General features: G+C 41.8%; 1 protein-coding gene and 1 pseudogene across 6 annotated transcripts in view; both read right to left on the bottom strand.

The window, feature by feature from the left end:
• The window catches only part of LPGAT1 (lysophosphatidylglycerol acyltransferase 1), an 89,584-nt gene that overhangs the window by 43,935 nt on the left and 21,785 nt on the right, over nucleotides 1–23,864 (bottom strand). Inside the window, exons 1-2 of one of the 5 annotated variants that reach the window (XM_081120276.1) lie at nucleotides 14,273–14,471; nucleotides 12,401–12,665 (exon numbers count right to left, since the gene is read on the bottom strand). In XM_081120276.1, coding sequence (XP_080976402.1) covers nucleotides 12,401–12,638 — 238 coding nt within the window. In that variant the 5' untranslated portion in view covers nucleotides 12,639–12,665; nucleotides 14,273–14,471. Of the gene's footprint in view, nucleotides 1–12,400; nucleotides 12,666–12,799; nucleotides 12,821–13,493; nucleotides 13,579–13,948; nucleotides 14,100–14,272; nucleotides 14,472–23,864 lie in introns of those variants that run through there. The other 4 variants (XM_081120279.1, XM_081120275.1, XM_081120277.1 and 1 more) reach the window with 4 other exon arrangements.
• LOC308548799 (proteasome subunit alpha type-4 pseudogene) lies at nucleotides 21,162–22,000 on the bottom strand (annotated as a pseudogene). The gene has a single exon. The product of its transcript is annotated as a proteasome subunit alpha type-4 pseudogene (transcript).

Genomic DNA, 23,864 nt, shown 5'->3' with positions numbered 1-23,864 from the left:
TAGGTGATCTCATCCATCTCCACTGGTAAATACCATTGGTAATTTCCCAATCTACCTTTCTAACTCAGGTTTCTCTTCTGAGTTCCAGACTTCATAACCATATGATTACTTCAGAGCTCCACTTAGATGGAGCTAAATTTTTACCTTTCCTGTGCTAAATTTTTACCTTTCCTCTCCATGTTACTCCTTCTCTGGGCTTCCCTAACCACCCAGCAGCTCACACCAGAAACCGCATGGTCATACCTGTTACCTAACCTTCTGTAACAGAGTGAAATGCTGGGCCTCTCTGATTCCATTTATTCAAGCCTGCTTGGTTCCCATGGCCTTCAGGTTAATAGTTTCTTGCATATAGACATGCTAATCATTATAGCAATTCTGCTTGGGGCTTGTTTTATAATAACCGTCCCTTACCACAAGGTGTCTCTCCCGAGGAGATGAGGGGTATGTGTAATAATAATGATTATTTATCAAAGATTTGTAGGAACCTCATGACCAGACTCACACCAATTAGAACTGACAGACTAAGAACAAAGAAGGTTCACAATCTTCCTCAGACCCCTGCTGGTGCCCAGCTGTTAGCAGTTGGCAATAACCTCTTGCTCCTCCCATTTCCCCTTCACTTGGCATAAAAGGAGCCTGATATCTGTACTTTCTTAAGATGGATTTGAGGTACCACTAAGTCTTTTCAGTTGGTGCCTTCTTGATCAATAAACTCTTCCTTACTCCAAACTCTAACATTTTGAGTTTTGGTCTTTCAAAGCATAGGGTACACTGACTTTGGTCTGGTAACACTTCTCCTGCATGCTCTATGACCAATCCCTCAGCCAGTCCCGACAATTTTCCTCCTACAAAACTCTCCAATTAGTTCACTCATTTCTATCTCCACTGCCATCACTACTAGACTAAGCAACTCTCACCTCACCTGGATAAGGTGATCATCTTCCAGAGGGTATCCCTTGCACACTCTCAATTCCCTCCGATCCATTTTCACAAAGTCCGCAGAGTATAGAATTACAAATACGAATTTGATCTCACCAACTCCTCACTTAAAATCCTTGAATGGTTTCCTCTTAGGATAAATTTCAAAATCCTTAATATGCACTTAAAAGGCCTCAACGGATTTGGCCTTATCAACTCCCCATACCACAACCCCCCCTACTCCTCTCCTCATTCACTCCATACTGCAGCCAATCTAGCCTTCCCTTCGTTCCTCAATCCCTACTAACCCTTTTCATCCTCAGTACAGGCTGCCCTCACCCAGTATCACCCGGCCGACTTCTACTTATTCCTCAGTTCCCAGTCTCACCACCACCTTCTCAAGAAGGCCATTCCTCCGACACCACTCATCTCCAGATTAAGCCCTCTGTACTTAATCTTATAGTCCCTACACTCCTTCTTTGTAGCCCTTCTCACGGCTGTGATTACGTGGTTATCATGTGACTCCTGCTGTCTCCCACCCCATTTAAAAATGTGCTAAGGATTTGAATAGACACTTCTCCAAAGACATACAAATGGCTAATAAGCACAGGAAAAGATGCTCAACACCATTAGTCACTAGGGAAATGCAAATCTAAGCCACAATGAGCTACGACTTCACTTCCATAGGATGGCCAAATTAAAAGAAAACAACAGCAAAAACCCAGAAAATAATACATATTAGTGAGGACGTAGAGAAACTGGAACTCTTCTACACTGCTGGTGGGAATTTACAATGGGACAGCTGCTATGGAAAACAGTTTGGCAGCTCCTCAAAAAGTTAAACATAGAATTATCACAGGACCCAGCAATTTGACTCCTAGGTCCAAGAGAACTAAAAACATATGTTCATACAGAAACTTATACATGAATGTTCAGAGCAGCATTATTTATAATAGCAAAAATGTGGAAACAAGCCAAATGTTCGTCAACTGATGATGTATAAACAAAGTGTGGTCTATCCATACAATGCAATATTATTCTGTCAAAGGAATGAAATACTGACATGTTACAATATGGACAAACCTTGTAACCATTACGCTAAGTGAAAGAAGCCAAACTCAAAAGACCACACATTGTACAATTCTATTTATGTGAAATATCCAGAATAGGCAAATCCATAGAGACAGAGCAGAGATTAGTGGCTGCCAGGGGTTGAAGGGAGGAAGAAATGGGTTTGGGTTTCTTTTGGGGGTGATGAAATGTTCTGAAACTAGTGAGTGGGGATGGTTGTATAATCTTGAAACTATAAGAAAAACCATTAAACTGTACATTTTAATATGGTGAATTCTAAGGTATGTGAATTATATCTCAATTTAAATATATACTTTTAAATTTTTCAATTTTATTTTTCAATTACAGTTTACATTCAATTATTTTGTATTAGTTTCAAGTGTATAGCATAGCGGTTTGATGTATATATTCATAATACTAAAACTGTACTGATCATAGTTTAGTCTTTTGATGATTCAGAAATTTCTTCATATATTTAAATTTATAGATTTTTTTCCCTTAAAGTGTCAAATAATGCAAAATTCTCAAAATATGTCTTATATGTAAGTCATAATAATTCTTGAAGTTTAATGAGTAAAAAAAAATTTGGGAAAGGTGTTTTGCTGGCAAAACTTGATCAGATCTATTAAACCTTAAGAAAAAATATAACCTCATAACTAAAATTTAGGCATGCTTTTTACAATACTGTTTTAAAATTATCTGTACTATAATTTAAAGAAACAGGAATCAGCTAGACTTGCTTTTTCATATTTAAAAATATGAAAAGCAAAGAGAAATATTTAATTTTTAGTAACCTAGATTTTACACAATTATATTCACAAGAAGAAATGAGATACTCTACTAATTAATGAGTGCACCAACTGTAGGAACCATTTCACTAGGTTAGTAATATGTTACGTGAAACTTAAAAAACCTTGTGACCACAGTTCTTACTACTGGCACTTCATTTTCAGTTCCCATCACATGCCTCTGCTACATCAGCAGTCAAGGTCACTGACAAATTTTCAGTTTTGTTTTGGTTTTTCTAATCCTCACCCGAGGATATGTTTTTATTGATTTTAGAGAGAGAGGAAGGGAGAGGGGAAGAGAGAGAGAGAAATAAACATTGATGTGAGAGAGGAACATCCACTGATTGCCTCCCACATGCACCCTGACTGGGAATCGAACCCACAACCTACGTATGTGCCTGACCGGGAAACAAACCAGTGACCTTTCAGTGTACCCACTGGGCCACACTGGCTAGGGCAAACTTTCAGTTTTTAATGGTAGAATTCATTAGTGTATAGGCCCCAGGCTTATAAATGCAAAACTATCATATGCCTAACAAAAATAGATTAGTAATTACTATTTGAGGTGGTTTTTTGTTTTTGTTTTTTTTAATGAACATCACCTAAGCCTCTGAAGTCCAGGCAGGTGAGCAGAGCAGGCCTAGAGTACGACAAGGACGGAGTGGGACCTTAGGTGAACTGGTGAGCACAGGCCCCATATAATGGGGGCAGCCATCACTTAGCTCCAACAAACTGCTACAGACAGAAATGAGGGTCCAGCATGCCAGATTTTTACTTTTTTTTATGTTTTATGAAATTTTGAAATGTTGGCAACTAATTTTTAAAAGAAGTACAAAGGCCGAATAAAGCACATCAGCTGGTGAATACGGCCACTAGTTTGCAAACTCTGAAAAGAAACCCTTAAAACTAGTTTATAACAAATAAACTATAACTATACTGTATTTAATATGTAATTATTTTATATATAACAAATGTATATTCTATATATACTTTATATAGAATATACAATCAATGTATTTATCAAAGTTTGCGGGGCACTGCTCATCCTTAAAGGTTTCAAGGTGGTCCACAGACCAGACCCTGGAGAGTATCAATGTCACATTTCATTCACATCCCTTACTTAAGTATCAAAGGTAACTCACTTCTTCCATTCACTGTGGTGACATTTTCTTACTGGACCCAAGTAGAAATCAGAGTGGATGTCTTAACTATAAGTAATCTAAGAATCAAAATAGTTTGGGAACCACTGGGAGGAAAAAAAACTGGGAGGTTATTTCTTGCTTTTGGACAGACCTTAAAGAACATTAACTAGGAGGTAAAATTGGTCTCTGTTTTATAGTAATCAACTAGTAGTAGTACAGCAGAATGGTGACAGAGCTGTCTGAATTATAATTACATAATTGAATAAAAATCTTGCGTTGCACTTTCTGCTATGACCATGGTAGAGCTATAGGCCTGGAAAATATACACGGCAACAGGAGAAAGAGAGAAAAACCTCACAAAACTCTTTTCAGCAAATCTAGGAGAAAAACAAAAATATAAAAATTCCAAAATACATGAGATCAGGCTGAGATCAAGCAAGGCTGATATCAGACAGAATCGATGTTGAAAGTGGAGAGCAGAGATAGAGATGGAAAGTGGCACGTGAGGAGGAGGCCCAGCAGTGGCAGATCTTAGAAAGCAACAGCAAAACTGCACTTCCTTATGGAGAGGGGTTTATAGTGGCATGCTGGGGCTGTTTCCCTCCAGTCTCAATGCAAAGAAAGGAATGGGAAGTCCAGAAATGGTAGCAAAAAGCCTCTCAGACTCAATTTGGAGGGACAGAGAACTTATAGCAACACAGAGAAACACACCCAGGCACCATATGTAAAAAAGACTTTCTCTGAGGCAGAAATATAGAAATCTGACCATACCTCCTACAAATGAGGCGAGTCCAATTCATTAAGTTACAGGGGACAAAAAGGTAGCTGGCAAAGAACTGACTTAGAAATACTACAAGAAACGTGGTAGAAATACGCAGCATAATATATCAAGTGTCAAAGAATGCTCACTAGAAAAATGTTACAGCAAAGATAAAAACTTTAACTCAGTATTGTTGCATGAATCTAAGAAAATCAATGAAGTCACCACCACTATAAAGATCACAAAGCCTAAGAACTCAGGGGAGAAATGTCTAGACAACAGGGACAGGGAAAGCATGACTGACGAACTCAAGAAACAGAAGAATAAACAAAACCATGAGAGAAATGAAGAGACGGAAGAACAAAAAGAGAGACCCTGTAGAAAACAGGGTAAGAGACATCAGAGATAAACAAAGAAAAGTATTTAAAAGGATTAAAACAATATAGATAAAAAAGACACACAAAGGGATATCCAACAGACATACAGTTAGGGCCACCAAAACAGGAAACCAAAATAAATATTTAAAGGTAAAATTAAATAAAACTTTCCTGAAATAAAAATAGATTTGAATCTGCATATTAAAAGGGCACACACGTGCTAGCATATCCTACGCCATTATACGCTAGTAAAGTCACTAAATATTAGTGAGAAAGAGAAAGCCCTTTGGGTAGATAGGCAAAAAGGACTAAATCGTTAATAGGGAAAAATTCAAGCTGGCTTCACACATCTCCATGACCTCGCTTGAGAAGACATTTGCACAAGACCTGTAACAAAGAAAGAGTGAGCCAAGGATTCTATTACCTGCTAAACTGTCCTTCAAGGATAAAGCAATTAAAAGAAGTTCTGAAAATGTTGTAAGAGTAATATTCCTGTTGTTCCCATGATTCCTTACTGAGAAACTACAGAGGATGAACTTTAGCCAACCAAAGGATGACCGGGAAAGCCTTCAGCAAAAGCCTTCAGCACTCTATATATTAACTGAAAAATTAAGACTAAAACATAAGAAGATTAAGAGTCATAAAATAAAACATAAATATTATAGGCCATAACAAAATATAAATGCAAATAACAAAAACTTAAAGAAGGGAGAAAGTAAGCAGGAAGTATAATAAGCTTACTGATTACCTTGATGTAATGACTAGAGTAAATGGACAGCCTTAAAGCTCAAAACACAAGTAGAAGTATAAGCATACATAATTGTACAAATGCAAATATTATTGTGAATGAATGGTATTGACTATTGACTAAAATTTGGTGATGGAGAAGAGAAAAGAGAAGCGAGAAGAGAGGATTTAAAAAGAATTTTACCTATGTTCATTGAAAGACAACTAATAGCTACTATCAATAGAGAACTAAGACTATCATATAAAGTAACTAAGAAAACAAAATATACAAGCCTTACTATCAGAACAATAAAAAGGGAAAGAAAAACAGACTACACAGTGAAAAACTTGAAATTTATATATGTAAAAACAGAAAACAAAATAAAATACAATGACAGAACACTGACAAAACATCTGACATATCAATAAACATAAATGAATTCAACTCATATTAAAAGAGATTTTTAAATGACTCATAAACCAAAATCTAACTCCATGTTGGTTATCAGAGACATATCTAAATCAAAGTCATTTAAAAAGTTCAAAAACAAAAGGATGCACAAAGATATACCAGGCAAATGTAAATAAAAAGAAAGTAGGAATTGTTTCACGCAGCTCCATCTGAATCCAGAATCTGAGGTCTTAAGCACTACAAATACTGTTTCATATGCTTCTGTAATACCACACATGGGTATGTCTGTATGAATGAGTATATATCTCCAAAAGAAAATCTATCAAAAATAAATGACTCAATTACCTTTGATCCTTGAAATAAGGCCACTTATCACATTCGAAGTACCATCAGACTGCTGAGTCTAAAGCATTTAGTAATATTTACCTTTAATGGTATATCTTCCATATAAAAATCAAACAATATACTGGAAACTCCTCAGCTGAATTTATGTCAAGATCAGTTTTCAACCTAACATTATACCTAACTCCTCACTTTGATGATCTATTGTCAAGCACTCAAAAATTATAGTTCCAGTTGAATGACTGTTCTCTGTAAGAGTCGAGACTTAAGAAAGTAGGATTTTTATCACTTACAGTATACTAAAAATACTTCCATTGAAGCACAATTTTTTTAACCTCTTTCAGAAATCCATAATATTGCTTTCAGGTGTTAAAGAGTGGTAACTTTGGAAAGAGATTTCATGCCTCAGAAACAAAAGAACATGAGTAGTAAAAATCTAGGAATGGTATATGACCAAAACATTTAGAATACTACTTGGCTTATATTTCAATAACCATTAGCTAGTATTATCATTACAAAGATATAAATTTCAAATCGACACATTATTCAAGTTTTTTAAATCTATTATAATTATGATAGAGTTAGCCCCACAGAGAAATACTTCCCTAATGGAAAAAAAATTTAAAGCTACTCCTTCCCTAAATTCCCTATGCCCTCTCTGCTACACCTACCACTGATGGGAGATCAGGAGCCCATCCTCTTTTATCCCACGGTACATCTCCATGAGAGCATTATACCGGGATGTTTTCGTTGTTGGTGCACTGTCTTCCCCACCAAGGCTGCTGTGAACTCCTTTAAAGTCAGCGATTATGTCTTGTGCATCTCAGCACCTCCAGGGCACCTGTTCCCACACATAACAGAAGCTCAATAAAGGTGTGTTAAATGAACAACTGTGGTACTATCGGATATGTATTTATATGTATGTGTGTGAAAAACATGATCCAGTTTTGGATTTATATTTGTGGATTGCAATGACCTTGATATCAGACCTTTCAGGAAGGTAGGCAGCTAAAGCACCTCAGCTGGGACCAAGAAAGAAAGGAGATCATTCAAGAAATACTTAGACACTATGGAGCACTCTGTGAGCATTAGGCAACAGACTGGGCTCCAGGGTTATAAAGAAGACCACATCTCCAGTGGGCACAAGGCAGGTAAGGATCTTACCCCCACCAGTGAGTAAATACCTTAAAGTGAGATCAAGATGTCTCACTCCCAGAGTTCTAAATTGCAGTGCTCTTTCCTAGAACAATGCCTTTCAAATGCTGACAGGGCTCACAGTAAAAAATACATTCAGTAGCACCACCTAGTACAGACACACACATTTCTGATCTTTTCTATTTAACTCTATTGTATTTCACTTTTTAAAAATGTTCATCTTGACACACTAAATTGGCTTATGATTTAATTAAAGGTGGAAAAATACTGCTCTAGAAGATATATTTTTTAAAATTTCAAGGTCAGATCTAATTCCTAATATTTTTTTCTCACACAGTGAATTTGTAACCCAGCAAAAAACACTAACAAAGAATCAACCCACAAAGACTAACATAGAGCCATGACAGCTGTCACTTGGGGAGTGGGAGGAAGCTAAACCTAATCTCCATCAGCTTTCCCTAAAACCATTCAAGTAAATACCCACTCTAAGGGAAACATCATTTACTAAGCAAAACCAGTTTGGCTGCAAGTGCCCTGACAACCCTAGCTCCCTTTCAGTTAGACTGTGCCCAAAAGAGCCCCATCCTCTATAGGAATTCTGGTGCTTCCACTTACAATGAATATTTGGTTTAACAACTTTGTGTAAGAGACTTTAATTAAATGTGTTTGGATGGGGAACAATGAATTTATTAAAATACGTGAATGAAAATCAAAATAAACTATTTTAAATAAACACATTTTTAATTTAAAAAATCTCTCTCTGAAATTCCCAGTCTTCACTTAAATTGGGGGAGGGAAGTATACTGATTTATCACATCTGAATAAGGCATGCAGAAGTGGATCATTCATTAAGCTAGTACCTCTTTTGGTATGCCCTTGAAATATTAGAGCAAAAGCAGTATACATGTTTTCCTCAGCTTGAGATGTTTCCACAGCACTTCCCACTAAAGGAAATGTGGTACCAACAAGCATCACTACTTAGTCTCATGCTAGAGATGAACAAACCCCAATGTCCTCAGAGGTTTTTTAAGAACTGTGTTCCCCTCATACCCTGGCCAGGGAGCTCAGTTGGTTAGAGTGTCATTCCCATATGCCACAGTTGTGAGTTCCTTCCTGGTCATAAATAAATGCATAAGTAAATGGAACAACAAATCGATGTTTTTATCTCTCACTCTCTTCCTTCCTCTTTCTCTTTCTCTCTTAAAAAAAAAACAAAAAAAACCAGAAAATAAAAACAGCCCTGGCTGGGCAGCTCAGTTGGTTGGAGCATCATCCTGTACACCAAGAGGTCGCTGGTTCGATTCCCAGTCAGGGCACATACCTGGGTTGTGGGTTCGATCCCATCAGGGAGCATATGGGAGGGCAACCAATCAATGTTTCTTTCTCATATCGATGTTTCTCTCTCTCTCCCTCCCTTCCTCTTTCTCTAAATATTAATAAAAACATACAAAAAATAAAAATAAATAAATAAAAAGATGCAAAATCAGAAACCAGCAGAAAGACCAGAAAACCCCATTCCATCTTCTGTGTCCACAGGCAGTACTCCAGCTCTGAGAATGCAAATTAAACACAAAAATGTTCATTCAAGTTCATTCCCGATCCAAGAAGCATGTCTGAGTTAAAAGGACTCATTTTTGTGACATATGCCTCAAATTAAAAGACAATTTTATAAAACTTGAAAAAAATTTTCCTGTCTTTCCTAAAAGAAACCTATTTAGAACTATGTTTAAAAAAATATTCTTTTATAAAGATAAATGCATTTTTCCTAAGGAAAAGGAGACAGCCATACTGACTCTGAGCTCTGTCCAACAGAACTTTCTGTGAAGTGTTCTATATCCACACTGTCCAATACAGTAGGCTCCAGCCAACCAGTATGGAGCACTTGAAATGTGAATGGTGTGACCACATGAATTTTAAAATTTAAAATGAAAATGAATTTTAAATTTTATTTCATTTTAATTAATTTACATTTAAATAGCCACCTAGGCTAGAAGCTACCATATGGGGCAGTGTAGGATTGATAAGCAACATAAGTCCTTGGCAGCAGAGCTGTATAATTAATTGACTTGTCTTAGACTGGAATGCCACATTTTGAAAAAATGACATTCTAAACCAATATTCATTTTTCAGCTTTCTAATTAAAATTTAATAAATTCATATCTAAGGTTTCCTCGGAAGTGGTTTTTCAACAGAGTTTGGCAATTTTTATTCTAAAACACGAACAGACTAGACCTGCTGAGCAGAATTCCTTTGGCAACGTTCAATTTTCCATCTGTGAAACTTCAGAATAGGGAAAAGGAAGGAAAAAAACAAAACTTAAGCCCATCCTCCTCTTGATATAACGGAAAGAAATGAAACACATAAATTCATACAAAGGTTAACATGACCTCCTAGACCAGTGATTTTCAACCAGTGTGCTGCAAGAATTTTTAAAACATGCAATACCTGACTAGTCAGAAGCACTGACCTCTTTTCCCTTAGATGGTCAAATAAAAAAATGACAACAACCAACACAATAGCCATCTGGTGTAAATAAAAAATCAAAATTATACCTTTTTTGGTCAGATCGGCAAAAAATATAACATTTTCTGGTGTGCTGCAGAATTTTAATAATTAGTTTATATGTACCACAAGATGAAAAAGGTTGAAAATCGCTGTCCTTGATGCTTTTATGGGTGAATCTGCTCATCAACCACTGCTTATGTTTGCTTTAGACCCAGCTGCAGCTTTCAAATGTCATTCCTACATTTGTTTGACCTCTTAACTGTGTTCTCTTATGATCAGACCATGATCAGACCCTCTAAAAGCATTCTACCTATAGAAAAACCATTTAAAATAAACACAAATATTCTATTCTTAAAAATGAGATGAACTGATCAAATGATCAAAATGCAGTAGCCTGAAGAGAGCAGATGCTTCAGAGAGACTAAAATGCGTAGATCATGTCAAGACCACTTTCTAAGCAGGTGCCAAAAGAAACTGCAATTCTATAGACAGCAAGGAAGAGACACCTGAAGAAAATATATTTAAAAATATATTGCAGCCATGCTGTGGCCATAGGATAGCTAATTTTAACTTCAAGCAGCACTTACAATTACACTCCTTACAATTTCAAGGTCAATGCCAAATTATTTTTTTTCAGCTTCTCATCATGCTAACACTTATACACAAATATGCCACACACACAAGCACAAACGTTTCAGTTATTTCATCGTATTTAAGTAGAATGAACTTCCAGAACTTATATCTAAAAATACTATCAACTCATTTTTAAAAAGCAACTTAAGTATACCATACAAAGAACAAGCCACTAGTATCACACAGGATATCTGAGAAAGCTCAAACTATATAGAGCAAAGCAATTCTAAAAGAGCAGTGCAATTCAGATAAATATTCAACAACATAGATGAGAACTTCATTTTTTCTCTATCACCACTACGGCTACCACGAAGCCCTATAAAAGTACTAGTAGCTCACCTACTATATCCAAAAAGCATTAGGATTGTGACAAAACACATGACAAGGAAGCAATGCATACACTACCCAGGGGCTTCGGGTCTTCCAGAATAATAAATGGCATTGCCAGGAGGAGAAAAGGCTTCATCTGGGAAACTGAGAGCACTCTGACCTAGCAAGAGTCTGCCAGACTCCATAAAAGCTGGGTGCTGTCAGTCCTTTTCTCATGTGTCTGGATAAAATCTGCAGGTGCAGCCTGGGCAGGAAAGAGGGAGACAGAGAATTTAAAATGGGGAACTGCTGTGCTGTAAGACCCTGAGAGTACCTTCCTTACTCTACAGACTCCACTAACCGCACCATCTACAGCGTGATCTCTAAGGGGCCTATCAGTTATAAATATCTAAGATAAAAGCCTCAATGTCTAAGACAAATGCTAGAAACATCAATGCTTTTTTCATCATCCTAATTCTCAGGGGAAAACAGTCAAATAAATAAAATACACAACCCAGAATTTTCATAGCAGAGGCACAAGTTCTCAAAGGCTTCAAAACAGAAAATAAACACTACTTCTCATCTAGTTCTCTAAAAGTCCGCTTCAGAACGGCATTGTTCCTGCTTCCCAAAATGCAACTTAAAGGCAGAAATAAAAATGTACTTAAAGACACTCAGAAAATAAATTAGCTTAACGTATATTAAACTTAATTTTTACATTTACTATTCTAATACAGATTTATGAGATAAAACAGAGATTCTAGTAAGCAAAAGAACAGAACAGAAAGCCATTTTTTGTTTGGCTTAAAATGTTAAGAGTACAATATTACATTAAATGAAAAAAAACACATATTAAACTCTTAACACAAATATGGCTCAGTCTTTTTCCTAAATGCCCAATGTTTATGAGCTAAGTATCTTACCTCTTCATTTTATAAGTCCTCAAGTTCTATACAACCCATTCCTATTTCTCTAGGAGAGCCTTTGCAGATCTGTTTCACGAAATGTCAATCACATAAAAAACGTAATATTAAAGGAATTTGTCAATTCATAATTATGAAGTCATACATCTGAAAATATCCTTATTAATTGGGATTCTAAAGAAAAAACTCAATAGAATTGTTTTCTATTTATTTTTTCAACAGTCAAAGCATAAAAGCGTCGTCAATCCAAAGTGTAATGCATATTTAGTCATGGCTCCTGAACTAAGCATAACAGTACCTATTTCTTCCTACACATTAAACAAGTGTTCTCATGCTTACCTGTATATCCGGCGTACCATCCCCAAGAAGCCACCATGCCTAAAAGCCATTTATACATGATTCCTTCAATATACCAGAAGCGCTTACAGTCCAGCACTCGAAGGGGCTGAAGCACAATCACATAGAAGACGTAGGATGAAATTGCAACCAGGTTGTTGGCGACCATGAAGGCAAACCTCATCAGGGCTTTCACCAAGATCCAGCCCAGCCACGGGGCTTCTTCCAAAGTCACAGCCATTCTCACATTGGAGTCTGTCCTGTTTTTCTGGGGGGAGTAAAAGGAAAATTCATTTAAAAAGGAAAATGGATTCAACACATCTAAATAGTCACCAACACAGACATCGTCTTCAGCACAAAAATAAAAGAAAACGGAGGGTCTGAGCCTCCCCGGTGTAGTACCTCGGTGATCTCTCCGGGAAATTCCAGAGGGGGACAGAGAGCGAGGGGGGGAGGAGCCGCGCAAGGTCAAGGGAGCTGCTCGCGGAGGCACAGGGTATGTCATAATATATTTAGCAGAGGATCATGCCGTGCCCACCAACTAGCCGGCGGCCGTGCCCGCACCGCCTCTCACTGCAGTCTCCTGTCGGACTTTAGGGAGACAGACAGACCCGGACACGAGTGACGAGCAGCCTGGAACCTCCCGATGAGATTCCCCGGGCGCCGGGAGCCGGGACCCTCTCCACCACCATTCCCGCACCGAGCCAGTCCTGCCAAAGGTCCCTGGCACCGGCAAAGCGAGTTCCGCTGAAACGGTCATCTGCGGCTAAGGGGGTTTTTTGTTTTCCTTTTGCAGGAAGAAAGGAGAGGGGCCTAGGAAAGGGGCAGCAAGGTGAGCGGAAGAAAGTGGGGGGCAGCAAGGCGAAAAGAGCAAGGACAGGAGTAGGGGAAGGGGAGCAGAAGCGCGAGAGGCGGGGGCGAGGGGCGCACGGAGGAAGGGAAGGGAGCCTCCGACCCCGGGACCGGCGAGCGGGGGGTGAGGAGACGCGGGGCAGCGGAGCCAGGGCTGCGACCCGCCGGCGGGTGGAGCCCGCAGCGGTTTCCGCGGGCGAGGACCGGGTCGGGGCGGCGGGGTCGGCCCGCGCGCCCGGCTCACCTCGGCGGGCGCGGCCGGCGGGCGCTGGAGCGCGGGGGCGAGCGGGGCCGGGGCCCGGCGGCCCGGGGCGCGCGAGTGCGCGGCGGCGGCGGCGGCGGCGGCGGCGGCGGCGGCGGCGTGTGTCCCCGGCCGAGGGGTCGCGGTCATGGACTCGGCGACGGCCGAGGCGCGGCGCGAGCGGGCGCCCTACTGCCCTCGCGGCTGCCTGCGGACAGAGGGACGGCGGGGACTCAGAGGCCGGACCTGTCACCGGGGCGGGTCCGCGGAGGCGGGCGGACGCCCCGCGCTCCCGCCTCCTCCTCGGGGCCTACCGCGCCCTAAGTCCCTCGTGCCGCCGCCGCCGCCGCCGCCGCCTCCCCCGGCCTCGCGACGACACCCCTTCCCCGCCCCCAGCGCCTCCCCGGGCCCGGCGCCGCCGCAGCTCCGGGGCCTGCGCCCGCGGGGCCGGGGGTTACCTCGGGCTGGCCGGGCCCCGGCCCGCGCCGCGGGAGCCGGAGGAGCCGGAAGAATGCATGGCCGGCGGCGCGGCCGGCGGAAGGAGGCGGCGGCGCGACCCGGCCCGCTCGGGCGGCGGCGTGGCTGCTCGGTCCCCAGGGCCCGGCCGCGCTCCCGCCTGGCGGGGAGGGGCGGCGGGAGGAAGCGGCGGGGCCGCCCCCAGAGCGCCCTCTAAGGCAGGCGCCGCCGCCCGCGGGTCAAGGCCCCTGGGTTTGCCTGGCCTCAGGCCGGGACCCGGGAAAAGGGCCGCTCAGAAAAGTCTAGAAATGGGCGCCAGTCCTTACAGCGGGCGAGCGGGGCCCCTCGGCGCAGACAGCCGCTCCTCATGGTCGGGCTCCGCCGCGGCCGAGCCGGGAGCTGCTCGCCGCAGGCTGGCGGCGCAGCAAACCCAGCGGCTCCGGGGCTTTTCTCCGGAGCCTCCCCAGGGTATGGAGGTCTGGAGTTTACAATCAATTCGCTCTAAGTGCCCGCCTTCTTGTTTCTGGAAAGCACCTGAAGCACGGACAACTGCAATTCGCCTCCCATCCTCCCATCCCCACCCCCTCAAAAAAACAAACAAAAAAAGTACCCAGGGGGAATAACTAGCCCACACAGACACTCAAGTTTAGTTCTCAAGGAGGGACACGCGCTCAGGCAGCGCCCGCCGCGGAGCAAGTGGTCCAGAGACGGCGCAGGTACCCCTGGGCAGGTGGGGTCACGCCTGGGCTGTTTCAAGGATGGGCCACCAGAAGGAAAACAGAGCGCCCAGTGACCTGCCCACCTGAGCCCTCGCAAATGGCCCGTCTACATTTCGGTTTAAAAAAATAAACATAACAGCTCGTGACAGCCTTTAATCACAAATGTAAGTGGGGGTGGGACAGGTTTTACACGTTCCCAGGGAACTGGCATAGTTAAATCAGAATGCCACCTATTCTGCCTACTTTGAAAACACAGTTTCGTCACTGTGTTTGCTTTGGACCCTCAGCTGTTTCTCTCCGTAGCTTCGGTTTCTCTCTGGTTCACAGATTGGGGAAAGAAAATCCACCTGACGCTGTATGGAAGAATACTTTCCACTCCCATTCCCGTTGGTAAGGGAGAAACACATGAAAATAAAGAGCCTAGCTGAAATAATTGATCGGATTCCTTTCCATTGATTATCATTTGTTTTTATTTACATATGTTCTTTACCTGTTTCACTAATGTTACATTTACAATACTTAGATACAGTACAGGGCTTAAAAAGGCACTAGGCCCTGTCAGAGAAATTTCCATGTACGTTTAATTGATGTAGAGCAAAAGTTAGATATGCTCTTTCTATCCCCTGTACTCCCTCTGAGAATTTAGGTGCCAAGGTAATATCTTTAAGTAAATCTCATGAGAGAAATAACATATGTACTGTATTGTTCAAAATATGCCATTACAGTCTTAGGTAAGATAGGCACATATTTCTTCTGAGAATCAAGGGTAAACTCCCCTAAGGGTTCCCTTTGGTCCATCCCCCACATGCTGGTAAACACTGGCTGACACCTGGAGAGAGACAACTTACAATGGAGTGTATACCTGGTTCCTGGACCACAGAGCCTCTGCCAGAGCACTAGGTACACCAGCACTTGCTGAGATGTAATTCGTACCAGCCAGCTAGGCCCAGAAGAGAGCCAGAGATTGGGCAAGACCTTGCACAGTGGGTCTCCCTCGTGCTTCAGTGTGCAAAAAACATCACCTGGGGGGGTCTGTTGAAAAGATAGATTCTTGGGCCTCATACCAGAAAATTTTAAAACTCTAAGTCCAGAGGGGCCTGGGAACCTGTTTTTTAAAAAACATCATAGGTGTTTCTGAGGCAGATGGTATGCAGACCCTGCTTTAAGGAACCCTGACTTGAAAGTATCCTGAGGCAATCATACCCTCTTCTAGACCCTTCATAATTTTTAATCGTTTGTCCATATCTGTTCCCATCTGTATTAGTTTGCTAGGGCTGCCATAACAAAATACCATGGGCTGGGTGACTTAAACAACAGAAATTTATTTTCTCGCAGTTCTGAAGGCTAGAAGTCTGAGATCAAGGTATTGGCAGGGTGGTTTCTTCTGAGGCCTCTCTCCTTGGCCTGTAGATGGTCATCTCCCTGTGTCATTCACGTGGTCATCTCTGTGCATGCGTGTGTCTAGTGTCCGTCTCTCTCTTGGTTTTCTAATCTCTTCTTATAAGAACACCAGTCACATTGGGGTTAGGGCCCACCCTAATGACCCCATATTACTTAATTACGTACCTTTTTAAAGGGCCTATTTCCAAATGTAGTCAAATCCTGAGCTACTGAGGCTCGGGGCTTCAATATATGAATTTGGGGGGGACGCAATTCCCCTATAACATCCTCCTCCTACTGTTTAGACTGCAGAATGGGCCATTTAAGTAGATCTTGATGGAAGGGATGTAGAAGCCCTAATTTTGATTATTTCAGCTGTTCTCCTGACTGGCTCCAACCTCATTAGACTTTTCTTGAAACTAAGCAAAAAGAACAATACATTGTGTCCTGAATATAGATATGCTTTTTCTTTCCCCAGGGTGAATGAGGGGCTTATCTTTTCAACTTACTTTACCACTGGAGCACATTGAGTTTCAAGATAATTCAGGACCTACAATGGATAAGAAACTGCATTTGGGCTAACTTCTTCAGGAACAATATCACACAATGCTTATATTTCTCCTGTTTCAGAGTTCATTTTAGATCAATATTTTATTCTCTTTCACCTTATATATAATACTTTCCTCTTGCCTATAATTTTTTGCCCTCAATCCACTTAAGCAGCCTCCTGAGATTTTTCTATAGCTTATTTCCACACCACCACAGGCAGACAGATGTATGAATGCTCTGAGTGCCTGTAGCAGGAAGATTGGGAAGGCCAGTTCTTCAGGATACAAATATGTAGGAAGCAAGGACTTTCTTCAATGACTATCTAGCTTCTAGTCCCCTATCTTGCTGCCTTAGAGCCTTGTTTACCAAAACACCAACATTCATTAAGTCAAGAAATTCACAGCCTTCGTATACACACCAATAAGAGGAAAAAGGAAAACAGACCCTATAGGCATAGGCATTATAGTTTCAGTTTCAGAAGCCCACATTTGAACCACAAAAGGATAGTCCTTTGAAAAAGAAATATGACTTCTCACATTTCCTGGAGTCTCCAGACATTTTAAAACAATCTAACCACAACACCTTAGAAGGTTTAATTCCACCCATCTGGTCCACATCCACATGACAAATTAAGTTACAACAAGGGAGGGGCTCCCTTGGGCAAAGAAAAAACCCCTGGGTCCTCTCTTTTTCCTAGTGGCAATTATAAAAACATGGCACCTACCTGTGCCGGTTTCTGCGCTAAAGCTCCAATGAACTACTCCCTCTCTAGGGGGAAACCCCATCAGCAGGTTGTAAATGTGCAATGACTTGGCACAGGCATCCCACATCACTAGAAACAGTTACAGCCTAGAAATTAGCACCCCAAGAAAATCATAAATTCTGTTGTCAGCTTTGACTTCAAACAAAAAGGGAAACATATATGTAAATATACATCAAAATATTTTTTCTTCTATGTTAGTATCAGTAATCATATTATATAAAATGTACTAGGGCTTATAACCTTAATATTTTTGAGGTAAGTTGAGTCAAACAATTATGGCTTGACTGCAGTTTTATTTAAGCCATTTCAGCAACTTTTCATTAACAAGACTGGCCCTAAGCAATCTTAAGTAAACAATTCTCTCTTCTCCTCTGGGCCACTCCTCTCTTCAACTAATGTCCCTTTTCCCCTCTTAATACCAGCATGATCCTTACTTCCCAAAGGGAAGACCCCACTCTCCCAATAGACAACATTCTAAGCTAGAACTTCCTTTCTCACCTGTCCAACATTGCATTTCCTTGACTCAGCCCTGTCTTTCCTGCCTACTGTGGTAAATTAACTCATGCTGAGATGTTTATGGCTAAAAAACCGTGTTCCCTCTTCCTAAAGTATGAACATTTTATAAAGAACCTCCCCTAGTGGCCTGGCTGGTGTGGTTCAGTGGTTGAGCATGGACCCATGAACCAAGAGGTCACCAGTTGGATTCCTGGTCAGGGCACGTGCCTGGGTTTCGGCCTCGATTCTCAGGAGGGGGCCTGCAGGAGACAACTGATTGAGGTTTCTATCTCTCTCTCCCTCTCCCTTCCTCTCTCTGAAATCAATAAGAGCATATTAAAAAAAAAACAACCTCCTAGTGGTAGATTCTCAGGTACTATAGTGGGTGAGTATTCTTTTTTTTCAAGTATTTTTTTATTGATTTTATTTTTTAGAGAGAGAGGAAGGGAGAGGGATAGAGAGATAGAAACATCAATGATGAAAGTCACTGACCGGCTGCCTCCTTCACGCCCCCTACTGGGGATTGAGTCCAAAACCCTGCCCTGTGTCCTGACCAGAAATAGAGCCAGTGAATTTCTGGTTCATAGGTCAACGCTCAGCCACTGAGCCACACCGGCCAGGCTGGACGAGTATTCTTGTAAGATATTTTAGAGAAGGCTATTTCAGAAGTTTCTCCATGGACAGAACCTGTGAAGTCATGTAGTGCATACATTTATAGATAAGAAAAATTCACATTTAAAATTGCATTCTCCTAACATAAGAACTAAAATAATCACGTTATTGCTGATCATGTTAATAATAATATCTGATTTTCAACTTCTAGGCCCTCTTCTCAGTGCTTTACATGCATTAACTCATTCAATCATCACAGGCCTTACAAGGACCATGTTGTTACCCATATTTTACAGATGGAGAGATTAAACAATCTGCCTTAAGTTAGTCAGCTAACAAGGGGCAGGGTGGGGACTCGATTCCCAGTTCCGAGGCTCCAGAGCCCATGCTACTGACCACACACACTGCCTCTCTAGGAGAGACTGGTAGAAAAGCTATTCTCCACTGCTTGGAATTAAGTTAGATTTGAGATGTGCCAGGTACATGCAGAACGTGAACAAGTTTCAGCTCCATCTCACCTCTTTACCCTCTGGTCCTTCAGTAGCTTGAGCCTTTTCATTTGTCTGTCCTTCCAAGCTCAGCCTCCAGTTTAAAGCCAAATCCACTTTCTTCAGCCTCTCTAGCCCCTTGGAAAAGCTAGGTCTTTTTAAGGTCCTGGGTTCCCCTTTGTCTCTGGACAAATCCACTCTCTTCTCACTTACTTGAATTCCAACCTGGCAATTTCCTTGGCCTCTGTCCATAGGGTTTCCCAGCATGGACTTCTTTCTGGAAATAGTTCCCTGAGGAACTGCTTTGAACTAGCTTCTTTGCCCTTTCCTCTGCCCTCTCCTGCATCCTCAGGAGACCCCACTGAATCCTTCACACTTCCAAGTCCCGCCATTGATAACAAGCTCCTAACTTATTCTGGAACCTTTATCTCATAAGTGTCCTATATTTCTGGGGTTTCCCACAATTTTTTAAAAAAACAATGGAACATTTTGTCCTGGTGTTGGGGTGTGGAATTTAGTGATGTTTGATAAAGGAGAATTCTGTAGGAAAGGAGCACAGGATAATTCCACTTATGAGAAAAGGAAATAGGTATGGAGAAGTTATGTGGTTTGTTCATCACAGACTGTGTCAGAAATAGAGCCGGCGTGGCCTTGCGGTGACCAGCTCCTCCTGGTCTGCCCAAGACTTTCATCGTTTTCAGCACTCAAAGTTCACATCCCAGGAAACTCCTCAGTCCTGGCAAATGGTTAGTGGCCTATGTGGGTCCCCATGCAGTCCCTTAGGCAGGTTACAGAGGCCCAGCTTCTCTGCCCACCACACCTTTTCTGTGCTACACCTGCTCCCTGATCACCTGATACACCAGAGTGAACAAGCCACTCAGGGCTGATAGTGTGTTTAATGTCTCCTCTAAAGTGTATTACTTGTGCTTACCTGGGTTAAATTTCCTCCTCTTATCCAAGCCTTCTGCAGTGCAGCATGACTCTTTCCGTGGCTCTCATCAGTTTAAATCACAAGAGGTTTGAGCAGAAATTGTCACTCTGCTTCTATTCCAACTGTGTCTTTATGGTTAATTTGTCATATTGGGGACTGAGCTTGGTGCCTAAGACTCTGTAGTAATGAAAATTATGCCACCTTGCATTTCTCCTGGCCCGGCAGTCAACAAAGTTCACACACACACACACACACACACACACACACACCCTTTGTTGCATGCTGGGTGCGAACAGTAACCCCTGAGGCTGAGGTAGACAGGTACTTATTGGTTGAAAGAAATAAGAACCGTAAAGAAAGAATTTCTTTACAAGTGGTTTTCTCTTGAAATGTCTTCAAGAAATATTTTATAAAATATACTTCCAAATCCTTTATTTCTCTGAAACTTTGGCTTCAAAGCATAAACTGAAGTGGAGATCTAAGTTATTTGAAATCAGCTGCTGGCAACCACACACAGTCTTGAAAACCCCCAGAGCAGGGCTGGGGGGATCCTGGACCAGCTCCTCCTTCCCAACACAGCCACAGGCAGGCCCTGGAGTGAGTGTCCCATCCTTTGTCACTCCAAAGGCTGGCAAGGCCTCCTCTCTAGTTCTTCTCATCCAGAATATTATTTCTATAAGGAATCACAAACTTACAAGCATTCTCTTAAAATATAACCTGATTGTGAATTGGAACTGTCAACAAAGAACACCTCGCCCCTTTGTTTCCTGCTGTATAGTCTTCTAGAACAAACTCCTGTTTGAAGTACTGTGAGTCAAACAAAGCTATGGGCAAATGAGTGATGCTAAAATGCTGCCTCTCAAAGTATGAGATTTTTAAAGTTTAGAGCCATTCAAGGTATACTAATTATATAGTTTAAGTTTTTATATGAAAGTTTGGTAAACTTTGATGACCCTCGTTCAGTAACCCCCTGTTACATTGAATTGAATGGCATTCTTCCAAAAATTTCACAGTTTCTCTATTTCAGTATTTCTTTTTTCTTTCCCCCCCTTAACCATTTCCATTATTTCCAAGTCAGGGGTCAGGGGGAATTAAAAGGTTCATGAAGAGCAATCATCATTCAACTGGATGGAACTATCGAGGCCCAATCAGGTGGCACCTTCCTACTTTCCCACCATTCGGGTTTTTGAAAAAGCCAATGCTTTCTCCACGTGGAAGGGTGCAGCTTTCACACTGCAAGGGTGCCCCAAAGAGTTATAAAATGCCCAACTTTGTCCTCTATTTATCTTTTCCTTTTTGCTCTTTTTCTTTCTTCTTAGGCTCAGCCTTAGCCCCCTCCTCATGTTTTTGGATGAACGGTTTCACTTCCTGCTGTTGGAGAACTCTGATGACCCTCTTTCCTTTCTGTCTCGTTAGTGTGGCAATTTCCACTTTTTCAGCAGAGAGTTTGCTGACATCCACAGTCTCATTGAGGACTTTGATGGCTGAAGCAAGTACTGACTTCAGAGTCATTTCTCCTTTGCAGTCTTGTTTTAACATTGACACAGCTGCGGCGCCATCCTTTCCAGTGCATGTAGCTTCCCATCCCCCATAGTTTCTGCTAGGGCCTCTTGGACAGAGCTGAAAGCCATAATGCTTATCCCAGCCAATGTACAGCAGTGAAACGCCATAGGGATGTGTTCCTCCCAACTGTGTATAAGCTTGTTTGATATCACTCAGTGCTGTAACCAACTGCTCACAAGGAGTTGGCTCCTGACACTGTAATAAATACCTATGAGCAATGAGCCTCAGTTCATTAGTCAGAATATTAGCATCCGAAGTTATGCCTGCCACACTGCAAGCCATGTTCTCATTCATTGAGTTTACAAATTTTCCAGAAATAAAGACTTTATCAAGAAGCTCTGCTGCAAGCAAAACACTATAGTTTGCTAAAATTCCCATAAAAAGCTGCTTGCGTGTCCAATAGCCTTCGTGGCTTGGTACAAGAGAACTTCTGGAGAAAATATAGTGGTCCTGGAGTTATATCTTCAAGACATGTTTTCTGAACTTTATAGCTCCGGAGAAAAGACACTGGAGTTGAGGTCTACACGGAGGCTTTCACTCCACAGGAGGAAACCACCTGCAATGTGTCTTAAACATGCCTAATCATAAGATTCATCTTGGGTTCTTTTTCATTTCAGACTTTCATGTTATGAGAATCTCCTAGAGAACTGTTTAAAATGCAGATTCTTGAGCCCCACCCCATAGAACCTGATTGAGTGGGTCTGGGGTGAGGCCCAGGGGTCTTCAATGTTATAAAACACCTTCAGGTGATGTGAGGCAGAGGTTCTGAATGTCTCTACAGCCTTGCTATTTAACGTGTGGCCTGCCAACAGCATGTCACTTGTGATGCATTAGGAATGCAGATTCTCAGGCTCCATCCCATATCTCCTAAAATACAGTATCTTCATTTTAATAAGATCCCTCAGTGATTTGAGTACAAATAAGGTTCAATAAGCAGTGCAGTCCGGTACAACAAACAACATCACGTCAACTCGAAACTTGAAACCAAGTGAGAACTATAAAGGGGTAACCTAACCCTTATTCTGTGGGGGCTTTTAATGTGTACTCAATAAATATTCATTAGATAGACATATTGTCATGGAAGAAGGATCATGAAAGTCCCATTGTGCAAACTAACTTGCATTGACAAAATGCTGAGTAAACCAGAGGTCTTGGTAAGTGTTAGAGTATAAACAAGACTGATTGACATATTAACCAACAAGTACTTATTTATTAGGTATGTGCTTAATATTCTGCTATGTGCCCAGAATTTGGCATGAAACACTAACTTGGTGACATCACTTACAAACCCTCTGACCCTGATAGATTAGTTACCTAATCTCTCTGAGCCTTTCTCTTCTCACATGTAAAATAGGTAGAACACTCCTCAAGGGTGGCTGAAAGGAGCAAATTAGATGCAGTATATAAAGTATTTGGCGTGGTGCTGGTGCACAGTACATTCTTAGTAAATGTACTCTAGCTATATGCAGGGGCATGTCAGCAGGGCAATATGGAACACAGTGATGGCTGTGGAAAGTCAGACGGTACCTCCATCTAGAAGATTAGCCTGGCAGTAGAGCACATCATGGTTTGGAAGGGGAATAGATTAAATGCAGGGAGATGCTTCAAAAATCTCAAGTCTAGCCCATGGCATTAGCAGTGGAACCAAAGTAGGTATTTGTTAAGCTGCTTTTATGTCCCAGGAACATTCTAGAAGTTAAAACCACAATGATAAAAACATACATGCTTCTTATACTTATAGAGATTATGGCCTGGTAAGGGAATCAGACACGAACCTACTACTAATATGGCAAATTGTGGTAAGTGCTATGAAGGAAAGGAACAGGATGTTTTGAGAGCAGTGTCAGGGGACCCTAACATAGTGAAGGAGGAGGGAGCTAAGATACGAAGGATGAACCTGAGTTAACTAAGTGAAGGGAGGCAGAAATACATTCTCTGTAGGGAAATGAAAGGCAAAGGCCCTGATGTGGAAAGAAGCACAAGTTCTTGTAATTAAGATAAAATCAGTGTACCTGGAGTGGTGAGCCCAAGGGGAAGCCTAGCGTGAGGGGAGCTGGAGACAAGGCAGGAGACAAGTCCTATAGGACCTCGTAGACCATTCGAGAGGGTTTATTCCAAGGATGATTAGAGTGTATCTGAAACACACTCCAAGAGCTGGCGTGGTCTTATGGTGGCCAGCTCAGTGTGGCTTTGATGATGGCAGCTTTTGAGCAGAATCTTAGGGCAACCAACCAGCCCAGTTTGCCTGGGACTGAGGGATGTGGGGCTGTCAGCGCTAAAATGGGACAGTCCTGGGCAAACCAAGGGATTGGTCACCCTAGTTGTTTTACATTATCTAATTTCTCCTGAAGATCACACTCTGGCTACTGCGTGGAAAACTAAGAGTAGGAAGACAAGATTGGAATTGATAAGACTGGT

Source organism: Miniopterus schreibersii (genome assembly GCF_964146895.1).
Source record: "Miniopterus schreibersii genome assembly, chromosome: 19".
Taxonomy (NCBI): domain Eukaryota; kingdom Metazoa; phylum Chordata; class Mammalia; order Chiroptera; family Miniopteridae; genus Miniopterus; species Miniopterus schreibersii.
The sequence above is the reverse complement of the archived record's forward strand: the minus strand, read 5'-3'. Positions and strand labels throughout refer to the sequence as shown.